The following is a 23,065-nucleotide window of genomic DNA, read 5'->3' on the forward strand; positions in this document are numbered from 1 at the left end:
TTTCGCCTGCATCGAAAAGTGACCGCTGCGACCGGGATCGAACTCGCGTATTTCAGGTCGGCAGCCAAGCGCCGTAACCAGATTTAGAGTTCAAGATACTTCTAAGTTAAAATCATGTTTTAAAAACCTGTTGGGTGGGCTGGGAGGCTGAACTACAAGTGGGAGTACTGTACCATTGAAAGAAGGGTGGTTTGAAGTGAATTTCGGACTCCACATCTTTGTCAGGTATGTATTTTTCTCTTCTGGTCAGTCGCCTAGGGGGCCGATGACCAATTGCTCTGGAGATTTTATTTTGGGCCACCCCACCATCCATCGATAAATAAGATTAAGAATAATTTAAAACATAAATGCATGTCCACTCTGTCTGCAGTGCACATGCATGGTTGGAAGTTGTGCTTGAGTGTGATCATTGTTCTTCATGACTTGTGTACTTTGTGCTTTTGTACCAGGAGAAATTTTCAAGGAGCAGCACATCCAGTCAGTGCCATATGACTTTGGCTTGTGACAACGTTTGACGCTTTTGACTACCAGTTCTCCTTGAGAACCCTATATATCTTGGTACACTTGTCTGTAATGCCATTAATTTGTTTGATTCAATGTGTGACATTTATTGCTCGCTGCATTTTAGACAATGCAACTTCTTGAAACACTAGGTTCAAAGATTGCTTCTTCTATACCGTAATATCAGCAGCATACTGTTTTAAACCTTGTGTTGTATATAAATGCCGTTGTTTTACACCAGAGCATACAGCAGTGCTGATCCCCTTGGGAAGTCCATTTAAAAGCCCACTCTTGTGGAGAGGCGCCATGACTTTTCAAAGGTAGTGTCTTAAGATGTTAATGCGATAGCTTAAGATTCGTTCTGCAGAAAATCCGGTGTCCACGTCATTGGTGGCGGAAATGCGAGCGAAAAATCCCTGGAGAAGCAACCTAGGTGGTCCACCGAGGTCATGTGACTTCATGGCATCATCACAACCTGCCCACCGGATTGTCTGTCAACTGACCACTGTGGCAGGTGGAAGCCAAATTAATGATTGGTCGCAAGAGGTTGCTCTGGAAGAGGAACCTGGGTAGCAGAAGCCCAACCTGTGGCAGCACCTGCCATCGCCGGACAGTGCCGCTTTGCTTAATCGCTGCACCACTGTGCTAGGAGTGCTGTGAGAACTCGTAGGGATCTATGGATGTAAAGTCAAGGGTGACCAATTCCGCGTGCTATATGGGCATTAACCCATTATTGCTATCGTTTGCTAGATCTTAAGTGTCTCCTTCAATTTTTTTGTCTTTTCGCAGATTAAAGAGAGACCGTGGACAAGTTGCTGTTGGCCCGTATTGATCTATTGCAGCGTTCTAACTACAGTGACGCTGTTTACACTGAAAACAAAGGTTTTATAAGCTAGAAAAAAAAAGAGAAAACAATGAAATGCAGCTGTCGCCTCCACTGTTCGTTTTTGCAATCAAAGCCTGATGCATCGGGAAGTTTTTAAAAGCTTGGTTACACTTTAAAAGCTAGGCTGCACCGCCATTTATTGTCCAGGAGTAACCGCAGAGTCCATTTTGATCGTGCCGCGACAAGATTGAATCCAGTGGTGGTAAAATATTTGAATCCATTTTTCCCAGCAGTAAATGCTGGTTATGCTGCCAGGTAACGGCGAGCATAGCTAGAAAGAGCCATAAAACTGGTTTTACTAAGGTCAACGTCCCTTTAATTGGATATGCGGGCTGAGAAGCCCTGTGTGAGGAAGGGCCTAGCTGAAGGTACTCTCGACTGTGGCCTGCTGCTCCACATCGGACAATAGAATTGGTTGTGGTACGAGGAGTGGTGATGGTAGACCAAATCAAGAGGAGGGAAAGTTCATGTAATGCAGGGAAGAGGACCGATGCACCCATAGGGTTAGATAGAGGATTCTGCAAGAAGATAAATGCGCCTTTGGGGCGTAGAGGGCCATTGGGCAGAGGAGATTGGGAAGTTTGCTGGGATGGGTAATGACAGCTGGTGCAGGTTTTAGTTAATTGGAGATGGATCATTTGTCTGGCATGGGACGTGGACGAGCTGATAGGGTTGGACCTAGAGAAGGTAATGAGGTGGTGATCTTGTAATGCAATGAGCTGCATATTGGGTGACCAAGGCCTAATGCAGACATGCGTGCATGAATCACTCTTCCTTGTGATAATAAATAGATGTACAACATGCTCGTTCTGCTCAAACTCTGGGTACCCAGTGTTGTGCTGGACTTGAGCACTATCCACTAGCCCCCACAGCCCTATTGTGCCTTCAACTGGCGCGCCTAGGGTTGCTGGCCATGTTGAAGTGGAAGGGGAAACTACGAAGGCATATCCAGCCTGCAGAGTAAAGTCATCAGCTGGGGCCTTGCCTTTAACATTCCGTGCCAAATTGTACAGAATGCAACAGAAAGTCTGCTACTAAGGAGAATGCAGCCCTAAATAATAAACTACATGCTGGAGCCACTTGTGCGTTGACCAGCTACTTAGTTACGGCTGAGAATCCACTGGTCTCGTGACATGTTCAAGGTGACAAGGAATGTCGGCAACTAATTTGTACACTCTCCAGTTCAGCACTAAATTGGAAATCAAAGGAGCTCGTAATGTCAGTGACCTGCAAGAGTCACTAGACTGCCTACTTTCCACAGAGGCATTTGCAATACAACCGTGAACATGAGAAATGTGTTGGGTCCAGTGGGAAAAGTGTCTAATAATTGAGCAGTTGTAAAAAAAAAAAAAATGTTCCAACAGATTGTTCCTGTTTTATTGTACGCAGAAAATAACGTGTATGATTTTGGGGGGTTTAACGTCCCAAAGCGACTCGGCCTATGAGGAACGCCGTAGTGAAGGGCTCCGGAAATATCGACCACCTGAGGTTCTTTAACGTGCTCTGACACCGCACTGTACACGGGCCTCTAGAATTTCGCCTCCATCGAACGCCGCCGCGGTCGGGATAAGCTTCGCTGTTGTGAAGATAAATTAGGGGTAGTTCGTCGATGTTGGCGTTTTTTTTTCCCGACTTTTCACAGGCGGCAAGATTTCCATAACGCGCGCACGTGCCAGCAAATTGCAGCTGGAGCGTAAAGTGAAACAGGCGAGCAAAGCAATACTTTGCGACAATGGGTTACAAGGCACAAATAGATAATTTTATTGGAAGCAAGTTCTTGGGAAGTTATGTTTGCACCAGGTAACATTACGTTAAGGACATGACAAAACGGATTTACTACTTCGTCTCTAGCTCTCGTTGCGCCACATTTTGTGCAGCGGATTTCATTGGCGTGCATGTGAACAGCCGTACTGAAGTGCATACCTCGACTACCTCAACAAAGACGAAGGAAAAGGGGGAAAGGTGATGAGGAGGAGAGCGGGGCGGGCGGCTGGCTGCGGCCTAATGTTGGCCTGGCAACCGGTTCTCCTCACCCCGTCTCCTTGTTTCCTACGGCGTCTTTTACTCTACCTCTATTTTGATGCGCGACGCTGACACGCTGAGCCGCAGGACAGTGCGGCAAGATCGGGGAGAGCAGCGCAGACGCTGCCGCCGCCGGGTCCGAATCGTCAGTCAGCTGAGCAGCGGAGATCCGCGGTCAGGCAGCCACCGCACGTAAAACGCCCGTGCGACCGACAGCTGCTGGTCGTCGACGTTGCTTGGGAAGATCGACAGTCGCCACATCGCGAGCTAGCGATCGGGGCTGCGGTTTCACCCGAGGTGAGCGGAGCGCGCTTGATCCATCACGGGGGAACGCTGTTGCGATTGCACCGCGAGTTGTATTTTGTTTCTGACGAGCTTGAAATGTTCTTGAAAACTGCACGTTTCCCGAAGCTAGAGCACCGATCGAATGACCGCGACGGTTGCGTTTTACGCGAGCTGTGACGCGGAGGATTCGCGATGCCACATCTCGTTTCATTGATTGATTGAGCGCGCACGCCTGTGCGCCTCTCGGCTTGCAGCCAATCTGTGCTACCCATGAGAGTTTGATCAGTCAGGAGCGTAGTTCTTTTTGTTGCGCGAGCCGCGATCCTCTCTACTGCATCGGCGCCCCGTGCGCCAAGCCGTATAGCAACACGCGCGTTGTGCGTCGCGAAGGAGGTAACGGAATCTCCCACGCGTTATTGATTCCGCTCTGCAGGTTTTTCGTTGCGCAAAAAACTTTATGCGGACGCCGGTGCGAGAGTCAGCTGCGTCGGGCAGCTCGCCGCTTTTGGAGATGCCGTCAGCGCGCGCGCGCCGATGCTGTTGCCGTAGACCCTTTTGCCCGCCGTTCCACTGGCTTCGGAGCGAAAGGATATCCCCGCGCCAGCGCTTCGGAGTTAAGAAAAGACGGAGGCGTGTGACGCTGTTCGCTCGCCAAGAAGGAGCAAGTTGCGCAACTTGCTCCTCGGCTGCGCTTCAAAGGAGACCGATTGTTCCCGGAACGACAGAGTATATAGCAGTTACATGCGCGCAGGGTTGGGAGACGCGTTACGAAACGTGCTAGCGTGCTCGCAAAAGAACTACGTGCGATTCACTAAATGCGAGATAACTTATATAACTTGTACTCCATCATTGTATATGTGACACTCGCAGGTGCTCAATGCTGAGAGCTGGATAATGCTATGGGGCTCGATGACACGTTGGTATGGTATCAGAAAAAGGTGAGGAAAAACGTTCAGTGCCCTTTGTGAAGGCTGGAAATGGGTTTCTAAAAATGGGAATCTGTCGTATATTTGGCGTCTCTCTTTATCCGCTGCTGAGATGCAGTGGAGTGGTGTTTATTATGGTATGTTTATGTGAAACTAAACTTATGTGGTGCAAATATACAAAAAGAAGGGTATGCAGTACTTTCAAAGGTCATTGAAATGCTGCTGCTTGCTCGTTAAGGCAATATTGTTTGTAATTTTTTGTCAAGAGAAGTGCGTTTGCATATAGTGGGGTTATGCGACAGTCTTCAGAAACTTATAGAAGCTCTGAACTAGTTTCGTGCGCACTTCGTAATGCAGCATGCAGTGCTCTATATGCTTGGAAGGAAGTGAACAAAAGAAAAAGTAAATAAAGTTGAGCAATTGGTTTCTGATGCAACTTCCAAACTTCCGAAGAATTGAAAATTTCAATTTTCGAAGGCTAGGTTTGGTGCTATGTATCGTACAGGCATCAAGTGTGGTTATTTTTTCACCTCTAGATTGGTGCCTATGACAAGGACATATGGGGTCGAAATTTAGAGCAGCGCATCTTAAGAGTGAGTAGATGCAACTTATGCTTGACAATGGAAACAGTGCCACTTCCAGTCATGCATTAGTGATTTCAGCCCGTGCGTTTTAACCGGCTTGAAATTTAAATAATTTTTTTTGCAGGGCGTCAATGCAATACCCAAGAAGACTGCCAGGATAAAGGCAGAGCTTATCGACATTGACTTAGTTCGAGGTAGGCGTGACCTCCTGCTTTTAAATGTTGGGCTCCAAAGCTTACAGGTGGCACAAAAAGCAAGCAGAGCACGTTGGTGCATTCTGACTGCATTTTCGCACAACCGGGTGGAAAAGTACGCAGAGAAAGTGTTGTTCATTTGCTACTGCATTAATCCTATGGTTTTGCTTGGGCGCTGGACCTGATCTCCATTAAATCACTGGCGTGTGCGGGTAAACCATAGTACCACGCTCTGTTTACTTTCTGTGCCGCCTGAGCGCATATGTGCCTGCATTGGTATATCTGTTTGCATAAAGAGGAACGCCATTCACTGGCTTCCCATTCATGCCCCTGCTGAGGCATGCATCTGCCTGTCTACAATGTGCTCATCACTTACTTTCAAATTTTTTTGCCTTCTAGGATCTACGTTTAAGAAGTCAAAGCCACAAAACAGTTGGCTGGCATTAGCAACCAATGGAGTCGTCAGAGTATTATTGTTCCCATTCTACTATAGCTGGTGCGTATACAAGGTGGAACTTTTATCCTGTTAAGCTGTGTTGGTGCTGTATACTATTTGCGCTTTTTTCTGTGATAGTACCCTAATTTATGCAGCATTGGTTGCCCACGTGCTTCAGTGCACACACTAAATAAAGGGGGTTGAAAATGTGTCCTTGGGCTAGTGAACAAAATGTATAATTTTAGTAGTTTGAGAGTGGTGTTGGTGGAAAGTTAAGCTGCCATTATCTTCGTGGTGAAAAAGTTTGGGCTGCTGTCAGCACTGTGCTGATATTGTGATGCCATTACTGAACTCAGTTCTTTCTTTTATGATTGCCAAAATCCATGACTCGCATACAAGACTGTTGATGTTCCCGACGGTCACTACGCGGTCATTTGAACTTTTTTTGCAAGGTCTCTCTCACTGCTCGTTTTCGGATGCTGCTGTCTGGCAGTAAACAGGATGCCCCTCATTGTAACCCTCCATTATCTTTTATCAGCCGCCAGAAATTGTGTAGTGCCCAGCAAGAAGGCAGCACTGCTTGCAGCTATGTCTTGCTGCATCAGTGCTGATAAGAGACTTGGTGGCAATTGCATTCTTGTGGAAGGATGTTGGGGAACATTCGTGTAAAGGGACATTGAGGGCAAGTAAAAAAATTAATGCACAGAATTGTAGTGACCTTGCTGCTGGTGTCAGAGAAAAAAAAAAGCAATTTGGTTGCTGTTTCGCCTTTTGGTTATTGTGAGTGAACACGACCTCAGGAAATTGCGCATTAGCATGTGCCGATTGTGGATTGCTTTTTGCATTGTTACTCATAGTTGAAATGGCAGCACTTGACTAGGAGTCTTGAAAGCGACAGAACCAAGAAACGTTGTCAATGACTAGTGGAGAAACATGCTGATAATTCGCAGTTTTCTGCATGGTTAGACTGTAATTGTGATCTAGTGTGCTAGAGAGATGTTGAGCTGAGACAGCTCTGTCTCAGTAGCAGTTGTGAGCTTAGAGAAAATAGTTTAGTTATCGTTAGCTTCTGGCTTCGTGTTCTCCTTTATTACATCAGTTCACTTTTGTGTCGTGTTATCATGTGTGGGGGCTAAGCAGCTTAGCATAGCAACAGCAGTGCAGATTGGATGGACTGAAGTTTTTGAAATTTTTTACAAAAAGAAAAAATAAAGAAGCAAACAGCCCCCCCCCCCCAAAAAAAAAAAAGATCTTGTTGTGATCAGACACACACTGCAAATCTTTTTAGTTTCTAGAAATTCTTGCACTGTTTGCGACTGTGCCAGATGTGTCACTGTCGTCTGTGTCCTTTTGTTGTCATGGAGACAGTTGACCATGGTTGCTTGCACAGCAGGCAAACCATCACGAGGCCTGTTTTTTTGCTCTGTATGCACGCATGGTCGTTTATAGCAAAAAGTGCGGATATCCACAGAAGTGTCATTCGCCAAAGGGAGTTCGTGTGGGAGGTCGCAGGTGCATCTCACAATGTTGTGACCCCTTTGCTCGCAGGTGGAAGCAGCAGACCAGCAATGGCATATGCTTTTTTCTTGTCATCCTGTACTTACTACAATTGGGCTCTGTCTGCTTGCACTCATCGCAAGATGATGCTCTCATTGCGGTGAGTGTGGACCTTTGCCAAGCTGTTCCACGGGACTGTGAGACTAAAATCTTGCTCAGCCCTGTGCGGTCGGAAGATCATTGGTTTTGTTATCATGATAAAGAGGCTAGATCAACAGATGCAGCAGTGCTTAAAGAAAAAAGGACCATTCTTAAAGAACCTTTTAACATGCGTAGAAAATTAGGCTTGTAGGTTTCAGTTCATTCTTGAAAACAGCACAAAGAGCAGGACAATGGAAACACAACATGAGTCAGTCTCTCTCTCGTTCTCTGTTTTGTTCTTTCAACTTTTATTTTTGTATATACATGTAAAACTTGGGTTGTTAATTTATTGGTGCCTTTAGCTATTTGCTGCTTGGGGGCATTCAGCAAGCACACACGAATTACCTGCACTGGCACTAGTTACAAGTAATGGTGATAAACTTGTGCACCTAATCGAAGCAAGACTTCAGAAAGCAAAACTAATAAGAGCAGATGTGTTGTTCACTCAGTTAAATATTATAAATACAGATTCAGGATATTTGGACTGTAAACAGTACAGCGTGATGTGATGATCAAGAACACAAACTGGCATCGCACTGTTTTCAGCCTGACCCTGAGGTGCGACAAGGAACAATTTTTACAGGTTTTTTTATCTAGATGATGGTAGCAGTTGTGCTTTCTTTTCCGCATTGCTGTGAATGTGAGATTTTTTGACTGCATGTCTGTTGTGGTCTGGATTCTCGGCGAGTTTTCAAAATGTTGTCAAATCACTTTATTCAATCATTACCCTGCTTAGTCCAAAGGCACTGCAGCAATGTTTAAAAAAAAATTTATTGATAGAGCCGACTTGGTGATATGAAAGGTGCTTCAGGTTGTTGTGTCTCGCTTGTGTTATGAACGTGGCGATGTTTATCGTGCTCTGTCATTCATGTAATATGGTGGGCATGCAGGAAAACACGTTGACGGAGGTACTGACGCCCATAGCCATGATGCTGGTGCTGGGTATTATGCACGCCCAAGTTGTGGCCACTTACACCACCAATGGGCCGCTGAAACCCATGCAAAGGACCAAAGCGTGAGTTTATTTGTGTACCTTTTTTTTTACGCCGCTGTTCGCTTTTTTGATCTCAGGATAATTTGCCCAAATATTCTGGTTTTACCGTAGTCAGATTTATGAAAGTTGGCACGGGATTCAATCGCTGCCAAATATGCGGAAATTTTTTAATATTCAAAGATCATTGAATATCAGTTTTTTTAACCAAATAACAAACATATTCAATTCATATTAGAAATTTTGAATATCGTTACACCACTACTCAAAACTAATTTTCAACCATGTCTCTAGAAGAGAAGGGATGGAGGAGGGAGTGAAAGAAGGAAAAGAGATAGAGGTAGTGTAGTCGAGGGTTCTGGCTAAATTCCTGCCACCTGGGGTAGATTAAGAGGTGAGGATAGCTCCATTCAGTTATTGTTCTCGGTGAAAATTGATTCTGTGGCCCTTCCTGATTGGTTCTCTGGCTGCAAAAGACGCATTTATGGTTGGGAAAATTGAGTTTAAAAATATCCCCGCCAGTTGATTCAAACTTGCGGCCTCCATATCGGAAGGGAAGGGTTGCCGTCATTTTGATGTGTATGGCAACTAAGCCTAGCCTCTGGGATCCGTGCCCCAAAATCGGCATTGACGTACGCATTTTACTCGTCAGGTCAGCCGGTGAGGACGTAACTTGTATTTCATGTTGTGGTCTTTTGTAGCGTATAAAGGCTGTTTTCGGAAAAAGTAGTCGCTTTGTAATTAAAACGCAGTACCCTGTCAAGACTGGCCAACTTAAATTTGTCCTCCATGTCATTGAGCGTGCTCTGACATCATGCAGCGCACGGGCATTTTTTGCATTTTAACTCCATCGGAGGGTGGCCACCGTCACAGGGATTTTGTCCCGCGTTATTGAGTGCAGCGGCCGAACACTGCAACCACTCGGCCACTGTGGTTGGTAATGCACTGGCCATTCGTGGGCACAAGTCTGTTGTGACATGTGTTGATGACAGAAATACATCGGCTCCACCCTTGCAGGAGGAAGCGCCCCAAGCGCAAAGCCAGGTCGAGGTGCAATTACGAGGGGAAGTCTTCTCCAGGAACAGCGTCGGAAGACAAGCCGGACAGCGTCTGGTCCGAATTTCAAGCCAACAGGACGTCCTGTGGATCTGCCGCCGAAAACATGAGTCACGTAGCTAGAAACTCAAGCCGCATCTCTATGGCTGCGGCTCCAAACGACCACAACAATCAGCCCAATAGGGAGAGTAAGTGAATGCATATACGCGTGATTTTCTTGCATTTGTGAATGTGTTAGCATTTTGCCGCCTCACAGCATGGTACATATCCTAAAATAAACAACCTTGACACACCACACAGTGTGGCATCTAGTAATGAAAATAGTGCAGTGAGCCAATAAACTTACTAGTGACATCTCCGACTGGTTACTTTTGAACACTTTAGAGAGCTGCAAAAACATGGCACATACTTTATTTGCACGAATGTAACGCGAGTTTTTTTCAACAGCTTTTCGGCTAAAGAATGCATCTCGCTTTATATTCGTAACCACGGTACAAGAAAACGCGTTTTTTTTTTCATGCTGTCCCTCATGGTAACTACAGCGAACTTCACCACCAGACTCACGAGATGGTAGGAGAAGCAAACTTTACGATGGTCCTGGGGACGTGCAGCGCGTGCAGCGAGAACGGAGGGTGGTAATGAATGTGGAAACAAGGAGGCATGGGCCATTGGGAAAGAGGCACTGAAAGAGTTGGCAGAAACAGGGAAAGGAAATAAGGGTGAATGGCACAGCTCGGGGCAGCACGAAACGTTGCAGTGGTAGCGCAGCGATGATGCGAGCTGCTGCTGCATTGGGAGACTGCGTGCGTTAGTGCATTGGAGTCTTTGTTGCCTATAATGATGTTGCACACATTTCAAAAGTGTTGCCTCTCAAATAATATTTACATATCCGTTGCTTCTGTATTTTTGCATGCCATCTCCGTTTTTTTCCGAGTCTTTGGCTTATAGGCAGTATGCACTAGTGCACAGCGGCGCCGCGGCGCTGCTGTGTGCCGTCGCCGGCCGCCATCTTTGAGGTGCACGTAGCAGACGGAACTCCTGCTCCGCAAGCATATTTTCTTCACGCGCGGCATTCAGACTGCCGTTTGGAATCCACGTGCATCGGAGATTAGGCCGGTAGTCGCAGGGTGCGTTAGCCGTGCGTAACTACGTCTTTAACGAATGCCAAGTGGTAAAGTGCTTTGATTGGGCAGCTGCGCTTGTTAGCGCTGCTCGAGCCTGCCGAGAAAACAGGCACCGCGACGAAAGTTGCTCGCGGATTTGGTTCCCCTCAATTCGGGGATAGAATCTCAGATAGTGGTCATTGACAGCAGCACTTCTATGAAACCGGAGAGCCGCATTTAGTTGACACATTCGAGAGGAAATGATTGGTGACCCTGCGCCACTCGACAACTGCGACACGTCTGCGGTGCTCCTTGCGTAACTGTGGACTGCTTATACCTGCGTAGAGCCGTTGATTTCCCATCTGTACTCATATATGACTTCGATATAATGCTTCGGATTTTAATCTTAGGTTGACTTGCGATATTTTTGGATGAAGTGCATCCTAAACAAACGCAAGACGGCAAGTTTGCTTAAATGTTGAATGAAAGGATGTGACCTCGTGCTTTCTTTGATCTTGAAGTGAATTATTCAGGCATGCGCTTCGTTTTTCAGTGGAGTCGTGGCCAGCCAGGTGGCGCCTTTATATCGTGGACGATGTGAACTCTGCGCTTGCGTCAGGTTGATACTGCAAGCTCACGAGCTGGTGCAGCAACCTTGATCCCTACCAAAACAGCACACTACTTTTTGCACCGTGTGCTGTGTTGTCAGATGCCGGCACGAAAAAGAGACACGACACTGATGAAGCGTGGACTATCAAGTGTCAGCCAGCAGGTACTCTCGTGTCGAATTTTGTCAACACGGCACGCACAGTGCAAAACAACTACCATTGCCCAGTTTGCTGCCTTATAAGCCGCCGTTGTGACAATCTACAACCGCCTTTTTGCAAAACAATGACTGCTCCAGAGGGGCAACAATGCTTCCTAAGTCCAGTCATGTGTGCAGAGGACTTTCGCACAAGACATAACCGGCGTCTTGTTGTCGGTATTTACCTGATGTGTTCATGCACCACAGACGCTGTAGCGAGAGGCCGGATCACCAACCACTTCCCCGCGAATGTGTCTGAACTAAATGTGGCTCTCTGGTTTCATGGAAGCGCTGCTGTCATTGACCACTATCTGAGCTTCTATCCCCGCATTGAGGGGAACCAAACACGCGACCAACATTTGCCGCGGCACCTGTTTTCTCGGCCGGCTCGAGCAGTGCTAACAAGCGCAGCTGCCCAATCGAAGTGGCGTTCGTTACGATGTAGTTGCGTGCAGCTATCACCCTGTGACTACCGGCCTAATCTCCGACGTGCGCGGATTCCAAACGGCAGTCTGAATGCGACACACGAAGGAAACATGCTTGTGGAGCAGGAGTTCATCTGCTACATGCACCTCAATCATGGCGGCCAACGGCGGCACACCGCAGCGCCGCCACGCGGCTGTGCGCCAGTGCATGCCACCTATAGTAGGCTTGAACAAGCTGAGATCGTGTTATGATCGTAATGATTTTTTTTTTTCATTTTTGTGAGGTCTTAAACTTCCCTTTCGCGAAACTTCCCTTTTGCGTTATGCATAAATATGGTGTTCAGCTAGCTGATTTGTGTTGCTAATGCAATGGAAGAGCTGTAGCAAGGGGAGGAAGCTTTACTGTTGCATTCCGTTTGTGAATGCTGCGGCCATTGACTGAGATCGAGATGGGAGGGATTCATTCGGGCTTCCTTTATGGCAATCTCCTTGCCAGTAGCCGCCGCTTGGGAAACGGCTGGCAAGATCTTTTTATTTGTAACTAGTGGACATTTTTATGATGTTGGGAACTGACGCCGTATGTTGTCTGTTGTGGTTAAAGTTTTTGCCCACCTGGATGATCGGAAGAACTCGGACGAAGAGAGCGGCCTCGAGAGTCTGTCCAACCACAACGGCCCCGAGGAACATTTTGTGCCCCAAGAAGTCCAAGACAAGCTTTCAAGCTTAGTAGAGGCAGGCAGTCGCTCAGTTGTAGGACAAGAAGCCAACAACCAAGCTGCGAACCACATATCCGCCAAGAGGGATGCCAGTTCTGATGACGAAGAGTTTTTTGTGGCCAGGAAGCAGCGTTCCCGAAGCCACGATGGTAAGCAGTGCCTGTGTCTGTCTCAAGCCTAATTGATTTGGCTTGTTGGTATCATGTAAATAAAATGAAGTACAGCTCGAAAGAGGACAACAGAGTTTGCCTTTTCATTGTGCCTTGTTCTTGAGATTAAACGTTGCCTAGCCAATGAAAATTGATTTTAGTGACGTTTCTGAAGGTTAGTTAACACTTTTTATGAGACTATGCAAATTAGACATCCCAGGAAAATTTAAAGTACGGTCATAGTGTTAAGCGGGACATATTTGACACACTTTGTGAGTGCAACTTCTCTTGTTTATGAGCATACCAGGTTGGCATCAAGGTACTCTTTCTATATGCGCTTTCGATTTGAATTTTAGAAGCGATTCGAAACCTTATAAAAAATTTTTAAAATGATATCATGATTTCTCGCTCACGAACTGAGATGCTTGTTCAGTGCTGCAGAGAGGGAAGGAGCTTTATTGTACGAATAGTAGTTGGCAGAGTCACTGAAAATCATTCAAAGTACTGCATTCCTTTTGTGGGCATAGGAGGAATATGGCTGTCATGGCACACTGTTGCCAAAGCAGCGAGCTCCAATATTTGCAGGGAATTTGCATAGCGCGCATGTATACATGCACACGTGCAAGGGGCTGCTTAAATGAGTAGTGGAAATTGTCTCAGTGTTTTCAGTATCTCCGACACTGTGCCAACTATGAACAAGTTTAATTTATCACTTATAATGACGATGTTGTGAAGGCAGATGCACAGGACATCATAAATAAGTCCTAAACCTTCCAAATCCAGTGGTGGGGAGCGGTTGATTGCTGTACTCTGAGGAAATCTGTCTTGACTCCAGCTCCTCACTGGCATCAAGTGTGGACTGGGTAGTATTGTTTTCATTTCTTTTTTGAGTGCCCGGTCTGATTTATAGTAACCATGGCACAGAGCTTTTTATTTTTAGTTCTTTTTTGGCAGCCCATTCTATTTTATAATAACCATGGCAGCCTGATGTGCCTTAAGCGGTTCGGGCTGGGCACTATTTATTCATTATTTTTGTTACCCGTCCTAATGAACGATAACCATGGCAGCCTGCTATGCAAAAGTGGTGCAGGCTGGGGCATATTATTTCTCAGTCCTTTTGGGGCAGCCCAAAACTATCTGATAACAACAATGCTCTCTGATACAACGCTGAGTCTCTGATACCATGGCTGAACATCAGGACTGAACATCTTAGCAGACATGAGGCTCAATGTGCTTGATGCCACATGAACCTCTTGCAGTCTGCCAGGACGTTGGTGAAGTGAGCAGCTACCCTGGCCAGTGGTGTTCAACGGCGCCCGTGGATGCCAGCCCCCTTTCTTGCTTGAGCAAGGAGGCGGTGGGCGCAGCCGTGCTCGGCAGGCCGAGCGCGGAAGATGAGGAGGAGGAGGACGAAGACAAGCTGGAGCCTCAGCGGCGCCGTTCCTCGCCCCCCGACCTGCCTCCCAAGAAGTGCGCCAAGCTAAGGACAAGCCTGCGCAACCGTCGCATGTCGGCGAGCATGTTTCCAGCACTGCCTGCGATTCACCTGCCGCAGTGTGACTACAACAGCTCGTGCGACTCGGACAAGGACACTACTGTTCCCAATACCCCGGTGAAGGTGTGTGCTTAAAATTCTTCACACTGGGAGGTTTTTGTGCAGAACTGGGAGCAGTGTGCGCTAGTTGTGAATTAGTTTTTCCCAGCACCTTTCAAAAAATCGTAATATAGTGTAGATATCAGCAGTGCCTTTTACGGACATAATTTTTTCCCTTTAGGCAGAAAAATGATGAGGTTAACCTTACAGATGGACACAAAGAGGAAGATTGCGAAGAAACCATCATGAGTATTTCATAATGTCATTTGCAACTCATCACAAAAGTGGTCAGTGCAAATAATCTTTCACGGCATTAACGTCTGCTGAGATGGTCGGAAGCTTAAGAGAGCATGAATCGAAGCTTGGCATAGTCACATTGCATTCAGGAGCACCTGTGGCAAAATTTCATGAATTGTTTTATTAAGGTTTATTATTGTGTAATATGTGTACTCACCTTTGATGTTTATTCTAGTCCACACAATTGAATTCATTTTTTTTTTCATATCTCGTTTCCTTAAAGGCCGAGGGCAATAACATAAGGGGAAGCAAGCTTGAGATTTTTGTGCCAGAAAAAATACATTAAAAGAGAAAGATAAAAAAGTCTGCGAGTTGAAGAAAAACAATGCACAGTTGAACACACAGAATCAGAACGAGATAAATACAGTAGAATCTCAGTGATATGAATCTCGCAAACAAAATTCGTATGCAGAAGCTTGAAAAATGCGATGTGCGGGCCGCGCACCGCCACTCACTGCACGCGGTGCATACTGTGCGATTAGCGATTGCGACATCAGCGATGTTCGGGCAGCGCTTAGTGCTCAAGGGTGCGGTTGCAGCTCGCAAGTTCGTATCATCCGTAGAGGCGAGGGAGAGAGTTCAGAACATCCGAAATTCCGCACGCCGTATATATCGTGCACTCTGGCCGTGGAATTTCACGAATTTATATCCTCGCAAATTCGTATCAACCATGTTCGTATCACCGAGATTGTACTGTATAAGCAACGCCAATGCATTCAAGAGTTTTACATATAATTTATGCCTCATGCCTGTGAACACTTATGCGCTATCTTGTGAACTGCAGCCCCCAGCGTCGGATATTGAATGGCCCCTTCTCTCAAACACTGACTGCAATGGCTACACGTCAAGTTCCGAGGGGCTCGATGGGGACGAAGAAGATGTACCAGAGGACCCGTTTGGATTGGATGGAGCGGATGTAAGTGTGCTTTATTGTGCAGACAGCTGCAATGCACAGCTCGGTTGACAACAACTGGTTACCACAGAACATAAGCGCTGAATTTTTGTTTGCTTTGCAAAAAGGATTGTTGTAGAAAAAAAATTGTTACAGCCGGGTTGCAGGAAGTGCTAAACTAATCTTAGTTATGATGACTGTTCCTGATTTGTTTGTTTCTTTTTTTGCTTTCTCCTGTAAAGACTTCTGGTCCACTTGCGGGAGGACAAGCAAGCCTAGACAAAGGTAAGCAGTGCTGATGTATTTGATTTCAAATCAGGAAGCAGAACTTTGCCTTGTGCTATTGTAGACAGAGCATAGTAATAATACCTTATGTGCGCTATCTGCCAAGCGTAGAGCCAAACTGTATGCTGTAAACAAAGTGCTGTTATGTTTCAACGGCCTTCTGTTTTTTTTGAGTGGGTAGCTTTGCTTTGCTTCTGCGTTATTATGCAAAGGGCACGTTACGTTATGCATCTGAAATCCCTAGTTGTCTTAATCCTTTCTTTCTCAGAGAGGCCATGAAACATTTTCTTTGAACTTCACCTAATTTTTTTTTAACCCAGTGCCTTGTTCATAGTACCAGAATATTTGCTATCATAGAATACTAAAGGTTGTCAGTGGCCAGATCCTTTGCCATAGGTAGAAACAGTAAGCCTAAGAGAGCATGTGGCATTATCATTCCCAGTTGTATCAAATTATTGTTTGTATCGAGCAGTCAGAACATCACCTTAAAACCCGGTGCAAAAGTGCACTGCTGTTCTTGTGTATTGTTGAATTTGCATTGAGCAGAACCTTTGATATATCAAGCCCAGGTGGAAATCTTGACCAGTTTAACTAGTTTATAGAACAATTCCTGGTTGGTTCCAACTGAATCAACCAGTTCATTTGGTTGAGCATAGGGTGTGTGAGCGTGAGATGATTTGAGGGTGACATCACTGCATGACATCAGTGTCATGCAGTGTAGCCAACTTAACTGAAGCTTAGTGGCGGCCCCTGCCTGCCGTGCTTCGCTACCAAAGGTGTTGCGAAAACCAGCTGTACCTTAATTTGAATGAGGTTATTCTATTTTTAATCTACTGGTAAAAGGATTAGATATCTTATGATAGACAACAATTGGTTCCAAAGCACTATTTGCTGCGGTTTCAATGCGCAGCAGGCTAGTGCTAGTAACGTTCAGCGAGGCGGCACATCGCTTCAATAAGCGTTTCACCAGAATGGGTGCAATAAATTCTTGTGTCTAGGTTACATATAAGCTTATCTATTGCCATTTTTTATATATTAAACTTTTTTACAATCACGTTCTGGTTTGATATATCTGGGTTTGCCTATGTGAAGCATGTGGTGAAAAAGAAAAAGTTTTTCTGCTGTTTAACCTTTTCATTTTGAAAGTCATTACCAGGAGTGGTCAATATATCGACCAGTTGCTTTTTCATTTTAACAGTCATTGAAAAGAAGAAGTCATTGTGCTGTTTGCGTTTTGTTTCGGTAAATTCAGTGGGTACACTTTATTGATCCTATCAGTTTTCGGACAACTTTGAAATCTATTACTACACCAGAAATGGTGTTTAACTGAAAAAGTCTGTTGTTGTGTGAAAAAATGCAACGTTATACCAGGAAATTCTTACAATTGACAGTTGTTAAAGGAACACTTGTTCCGTGTAAAAATTAATTATTTGACTCTTTATGGTTATGTTGACGTTCCGTCAGTGGCGAAAGACAAATTTGTTGCTGAGAAAATGGATTTAAAGCAGAACATTTTTTTTCCCGCACTACTGTATTCAAACCTTTGACATCAGTGATGGAAAGAACTCATGTCACCGATTAGAAGTGAATGAAGGTTATAAGAAAGAGGCAGTTGATTAATCAGTATACACTGACTTCAGTTTGCTCTTAGTGTCTCCTTTAAGCTGAAGTGTTGCTGTACTGAAAATGGGAGCAATTGAAGGTAAACCCTTACACCTGTTTAAGCATTGTGGGAAAAAGTTGTTTCATATCTTTTCTTGCAGTGAGCTGTACAATATGGGATAATGGAGAATGCAAGAAGGTCGACCTGTCTGTGATGGATATTGCGTCAGCCATAGTCCACAAGGTGACTGCTCAGGCACATCATTTGCTGTTGACCCGTAGAAGCATGTGTGCAGCGTAGACGGAGCTTCGCCCTTTTAATGAAATACATAATCTGTATACGCTGTGTTCGACTAAAAAAAAGTGAAGTCTGCTTACTCATATTACAATAATTTGGGCAGTGAATCGAGGGGATCAGTTTTCAGCATGTCCGCTGCTTCTGAAGACACTGAGCTTTACTGCCATTTTCCAGTGTTTGTTTATATCCCCTGCCATCACATTGGTGGCCCTTGTATGAGGAGGAGTGGGAGAATTACATACAATTGCTGTCTCATTGCTGATGCTAGAGATAGTAGAGAAAAAGTAGTTAAGCGAAAGTAACGCGGAAAGGAAACTTAACAGGCAATGGAAATTGATGCGGAGAAATTCAGTTAGAAAATTTGCCTGGTTGCAGTGGCTGTGGCTCCAATTAGTGAGCTTTTGCTCACTCTGGGCATTTCAGCAACCCAAAAGTTTCTAAAAGACAGGAGAACCATCTTAGACAGTGGAGTGGCAGCTAGGGTGAGATGGAGTTAAGGGTATTCCAGACTGCTTGAAAGAGAGACGGTCCCTCTTAAACCAACATTCTTCTGTTCATGTATATTGAAACATGCTGATTTCAAATGTGCACTTGTGTAGCAAGTAGGGACTTTACTTGATGTAGGCCTTATGAGCTGCATTTGTTTAGGCAGTGAGCTTTGTGTTATTGCAATCAATCTGACAAATATTCATTGCAAGAGAGCATCAACCTGAGCGTTATCAAACTGGCGATGTAAACTCAAACTGCCTTTCATTTCCTTGCCCTCTTTCACAAAGGTGGACTGCATGATACACAGTGGAGAGTATGTCCTGCTGGGCCTGGTGCTAACGGCAGTGACGTCGACGCTGCCACTGCTATTCCGGCTACAAAGCTCGTCAGCCTTAGAAAGCGTTCAGTTAGATACGGAAGCCCTTGTGATGGGTCTTCCGCTGGAAGTTCGCAAAATCCCCGAAGTGATACAAGATGTTCTCAACCAGTACAGGTGGAGGTGCGTACCCTACATTGTAATTCGCTTAGTAACTCTGTAACAGTGTTGCAGCTCAAACCATCAAATCCACGATGTTGGCATAGATGCCTGCACAGTGAAGGGCGGATGTGTTGTCAGCACGATGTCGGTGCACAATAAAGAACCTCGGGCAGTCGAAACTATCCGGAGCCCACCATTGTGGCATCCCTCATAGCCTGAGTCACTTTGGGATGTTGAACCACATAAAACCAAACCAAACGACTGTTAAGAAAATGTACTCAATAATTATTCCTTATGTGATTAAGTTATGTTGTTGTCATGTTGGCAAAGTGCAGTATAAGGTTAAGTGTTTGTGTTTGATCATGGCACACAGGCCTCTTCTTTGGCTCCCAATGTCAGAGCATAGGCTTACATATAGTCCCGACATTCGCTGCTGAATTACGGTATAATCCTGCATAAGGGCTGCGCCCGTGTATGGGCCTCACCCCGTTTTGGACTAGATAATTGAGAAAAAAAATATGGTGACACTTTTTTTCTATTCGTGTATGGGCCGCAGCTTCAAAATTCGCGCCCAAATAAAAAACAAGTGCGGCTCTTACACGAGTTTATACACTATTCTCTTTTCTGTGTGCAAGAGAGGAAGTCCCTTCTTACTGTTTCAAATTAATGTCGCATTGTTACAAATCGCGGAGCTGATCGGTGCCCGTGTTGTGTTTCCTGCAGTGTTTCGTCCGCACTTGTGACAATCTCTCTCATCGAGCGCTTTTCTCTCGGAGCCATGTTTTTCTTCCTGCTGTCAGTTGCTGAGAGAACCTTCAAACAGGTAGGAAATAAACGCCTTGGTTTGCCCCAGTGCATCTCCTTTCAGGGCACTAGCACTTATAGTGCCACTTGTCTGACATAGTGTGTTTGTCTGAAGCCCATTTTGTGACACGCTGCTCACCTCACTTGCCAAAAATGGGTACAACCTGCCCAGGTGTGTGTGTGTGTGTGTGTGTGTGTGTGCGCGTGCGTGCCTGTGTGTGTGTGCGTGCGTGTGTGCGTGTGAACAACTGCCAGCCTTGAACACTGGATCTGAACACCAAAACCGAAGGGAAAACTGAACTGCTAGCACACCATAATTCGCATTTAGCCTAACTATGCAAATCGACCATCATTTCTTTTTCTTCTGGTAATGCTTATTGAAGTTTGCTACCAGGTGCAGTGAACGAAAAAAGCACTTGGGGTAATGCAGTTACCGGTGCGTGCCATCTTACAGTGGATTGCCGTTAATTCCAACTTGCCGAATTTGAACCGCCAGTTTATTCGAACTCGCGCTTAGGTCCTGTTAGCACTAAATTTTATTAGAAATGCTCACATTAATTCTACCTCGCCGTAATCTGAGTAATTTTCGGTCTGCTTGTAGCTGGAATTCTTGGTAGTCGACTTCATATCTATGGGTCTTCCTCTTGAGAGGACTGTGTTGTGTGCCTTAGCAGTAACTGTGGAGCATGCCACATGGTAATTATGACCAAGCCAACGGCAGTGACTTTGTCATCGTGTTGGTTGCAAAATGGGGTGAGATTTTCTTTGGAGGAATTAAACACTACAGGGTGTTATGTGCGCTTTGCATAGGAACTTAATTGGTCCAACACCAAAGTTGTCAGCATCCATTTTGAATAAGGGAGAAAGAGTGCTGTGAAGCAGCTTTTAACATTGCAAAAGCCATAGAGAATTGAAGGAATTACAGTCTATCTAATTGTGCGAGTTTGGAAATAATTTCGTAAGTGCGGAAATCCAAAATGGCCATTCTATGGCAGAAGCACTTGTACCAGCACCGCGGTGTCATTCGAGTATGACGTGGTGGCCCGCATCAAGTAAAAAAAATCTAGGAAAGAAAAGGGATCCTGTTTCTTCGGAGTAAATCAAAGGTCGCAAGTTACATGCAAATTAACTTCCCGCATGTTCTATCAGTCATTCACGGCAGGGATCAGCTTGTCCATTGAATCAAATATCACTAATTACCTCATTTGCGTAACAGCCGGCCTCAGTTTGTTGTCTTCTTTCATCTTTACAGAGGTTTCTGTACGCCAAGTATTTCTGCCATCTTACTTCAGCAAGAAGAGCGCTGCGTTCAGACCTCCCCCATTTCCGACTGAACAAAGTGCGCAACATAAAGACTTGGTTGTCTGTGCGCTCCTACCTCAAGGTAAAGGCGGTGACTTAAGCTCGGTACATTTAAAGGCAAAACGGATTCATTACCACATGTGAACAAGGCATGCTTCCTTCCTGTGTGCACCATATGTAAAGCAGTAGGCTAGCACAAAGGCCACACTAGGCAACCTCTGGGGAAAATTAAGACTTGCGGGAATGTTGTAGGGCGGGAACATTTCCGGCCCTTCCCATCATTGGTGTTCTCCCCTCTGTGCAGGAAAAGTCACTGGTGTCACACAGTCCCAATGTTGCTTCGTTTCCTTTGCAATGTTTTCGTTTAACTCATTTATTCATGTTTGTTGTTTTGCTCCACTTATTGCTAGCCCCCCCCCCCCCCCCCCCCCCCCCCCCCCTCATATTTCTTCTCAATAGATTGTGAATTGTAACTACCCTTTCCTTTTTTTGTAGCGTGAGCTTCACTGGCCGAGGTTGAGCAGTTTCGCGTGGCTCCTGGAGAGCTGGCCTGCGCATGCGGAGGAGCAGTGACGTCACACGGCGCACAGCTGGCGTGCCTCGCCGGTCATAGCCGCGGCAGACGCGCTGGCGCCGGCGCGTACCCAGCTGTGCGCCTCCGTTGCGCAGTAGCCAAGTCTGACGCTGCGCTGGAGCCGCTTGATAGCGCCTCTCATTTTGTGCGCATGCGCAGAGGTATCGGGGGGGTATACATATAGCGGGGTGTTTGCCAGTGTGGTATAGCAATGGAGAAGGAGAGCGAAATTGCTGCTCAGCAGCTCAGCCTAGCTCACGCTACGTATATCCTGGCAGAGCCGAGCTAAGCCACTGCTAATTTTTCTTCCTTTCTTTGCAGAAACATGGCCCCCAGAGATCAGTGGATGTCATTGTGTCCACGGCATTCATCATTGGCGTCTGCATTCTGTCTTTTCTCTGCGTGCAGGTATAGTAAAGACACCTCGACACAGGAGTTGGCTGTCACTTCATGAGCAGTGTCATTCTGTTCAACCTTCTTTCATTTCTGCCTCCCAGGCAGGCCTTAAGGTTTACCGATTCACAGTTTCAGACGGTTTAGGGTTGATGTGCAAAATGATTGATTAATTCAAGAATATAACCATCATTTTCAGGATAGCAGCATCATGGTAAAGTGGGTGCTACAGTGAATTAAGTGCAGCATTGTTTTTTGTTATTAGATTTATTGCTATAGTCATTTACAATTTCAGCATGCAGCAGAAGCCCCGCCTCCTTATGTCCCTCAGGTTGGAATACATCTGCCTGCCAAGCATGGCAATCCCATGAGGTAATGTCTCAGCACAATGACGGACATCCTTCAAAATGATTGCTCCCAGTCTGCAATGTTCCATCATTTCACTGCTGGCATTGCAAGCCCATTGCTTGTATTTTTGTGCCCTTTATCACATATTCCGTGGAGCATACTTATGATGTTGTGGTAGTCGCATCCTTGCCGTGGGTAGTTTCCTTAGTGCTGTGAGGTGAAGGGAAAATGCCAGCGAGTGCCAGAATCTTCCGCTGCATCGGCTCATCCCGCCATGCATTGACACCTTGGCGGGTAATGACGATGCAGTGTGAACCTCATTTCGGGCCATTTATCATGAATGCCAGGTAGCATTACAAACGACTTATGCTCATAGAAGTGTTTCCCAACTTTTGCAACTTCCTATTCATCGTTATGAGCTCGCTCAAAATGAGTGAGTTTGTGTATCGAGGAGCGGTTCCAGGGACTATTTTATCTATCAGAAAGCCAGAAACATAGTGAACAGCTTATGTGATTATGGCTTCTGCTTCATTCTCAAGTTGTAACTGACTGTAGTTAACATGCTAACTTCGAATTGCCTAGTCTGAAGTCGTAGCATAAAAGATGGCTCTTTCTGTCGCCTGTCGCCACTGTCAAACTGCAGGCAATGCATAAAAAACAGTTCTCAAGCATTAGGTTAATTTGTCTTAGTTAACTGTCAAAGAGCAGCTTGGTTTTGGGCTTATTAGTATGGTAAGCGCTAACCAAGCACATCGTTACCGAGTGCTTGAAAGCACACTGCGGTTGTCCGAATGACTTGCTAGAGATTGTTGAAGCTTTAGACCTTGGTGCGCTTTTCACAAGAGTTTTCTTCTGTGGATCTGGTATCACTTGGTACGTATTAAGCCTGGACTCCATGTGCGCGAAAGAGCGAGCGACGCGACAAGGCGGCA

General features: G+C 45.7%; 1 protein-coding gene across 1 annotated transcript in view; it reads left to right on the plus strand.

Moving 5' to 3' along the window:
• Positions 1-2,036: 2,036 nt before the first annotated feature.
• Positions 2,037-23,065, plus strand: part of phtf (putative homeodomain transcription factor) — a 28,788-nt gene continuing 7,759 nt past the window's right edge. Inside the window, exons 1-17 of the mRNA XM_077665894.1 lie at positions 2,037-3,706; positions 4,565-4,632; positions 5,157-5,213; positions 5,329-5,398; positions 5,798-5,894; positions 7,383-7,491; positions 8,423-8,547; positions 9,541-9,767; positions 12,514-12,777; positions 14,037-14,395; positions 15,453-15,584; positions 15,803-15,845; positions 17,609-17,691; positions 18,522-18,733; positions 19,436-19,535; positions 20,769-20,900; positions 21,714-21,800. Coding sequence (XP_077522020.1) covers positions 4,594-4,632; positions 5,157-5,213; positions 5,329-5,398; positions 5,798-5,894; positions 7,383-7,491; positions 8,423-8,547; positions 9,541-9,767; positions 12,514-12,777; positions 14,037-14,395; positions 15,453-15,584; positions 15,803-15,845; positions 17,609-17,691; positions 18,522-18,733; positions 19,436-19,535; positions 20,769-20,900; positions 21,714-21,800 — 2,136 coding nt within the window. The 5' untranslated portion in view covers positions 2,037-3,706; positions 4,565-4,593. The remainder of the gene's footprint in view (positions 3,707-4,564; positions 4,633-5,156; positions 5,214-5,328; positions 5,399-5,797; positions 5,895-7,382; positions 7,492-8,422; positions 8,548-9,540; positions 9,768-12,513; positions 12,778-14,036; positions 14,396-15,452; positions 15,585-15,802; positions 15,846-17,608; positions 17,692-18,521; positions 18,734-19,435; positions 19,536-20,768; positions 20,901-21,713; positions 21,801-23,065) is intronic.

The sequence above is a fragment of the Amblyomma americanum genome, chromosome 5, assembly GCF_052857255.1.
Source record: "Amblyomma americanum isolate KBUSLIRL-KWMA chromosome 5, ASM5285725v1, whole genome shotgun sequence".
NCBI classification, from domain to species: Eukaryota; Metazoa; Arthropoda; class Arachnida; order Ixodida; family Ixodidae; genus Amblyomma; species Amblyomma americanum.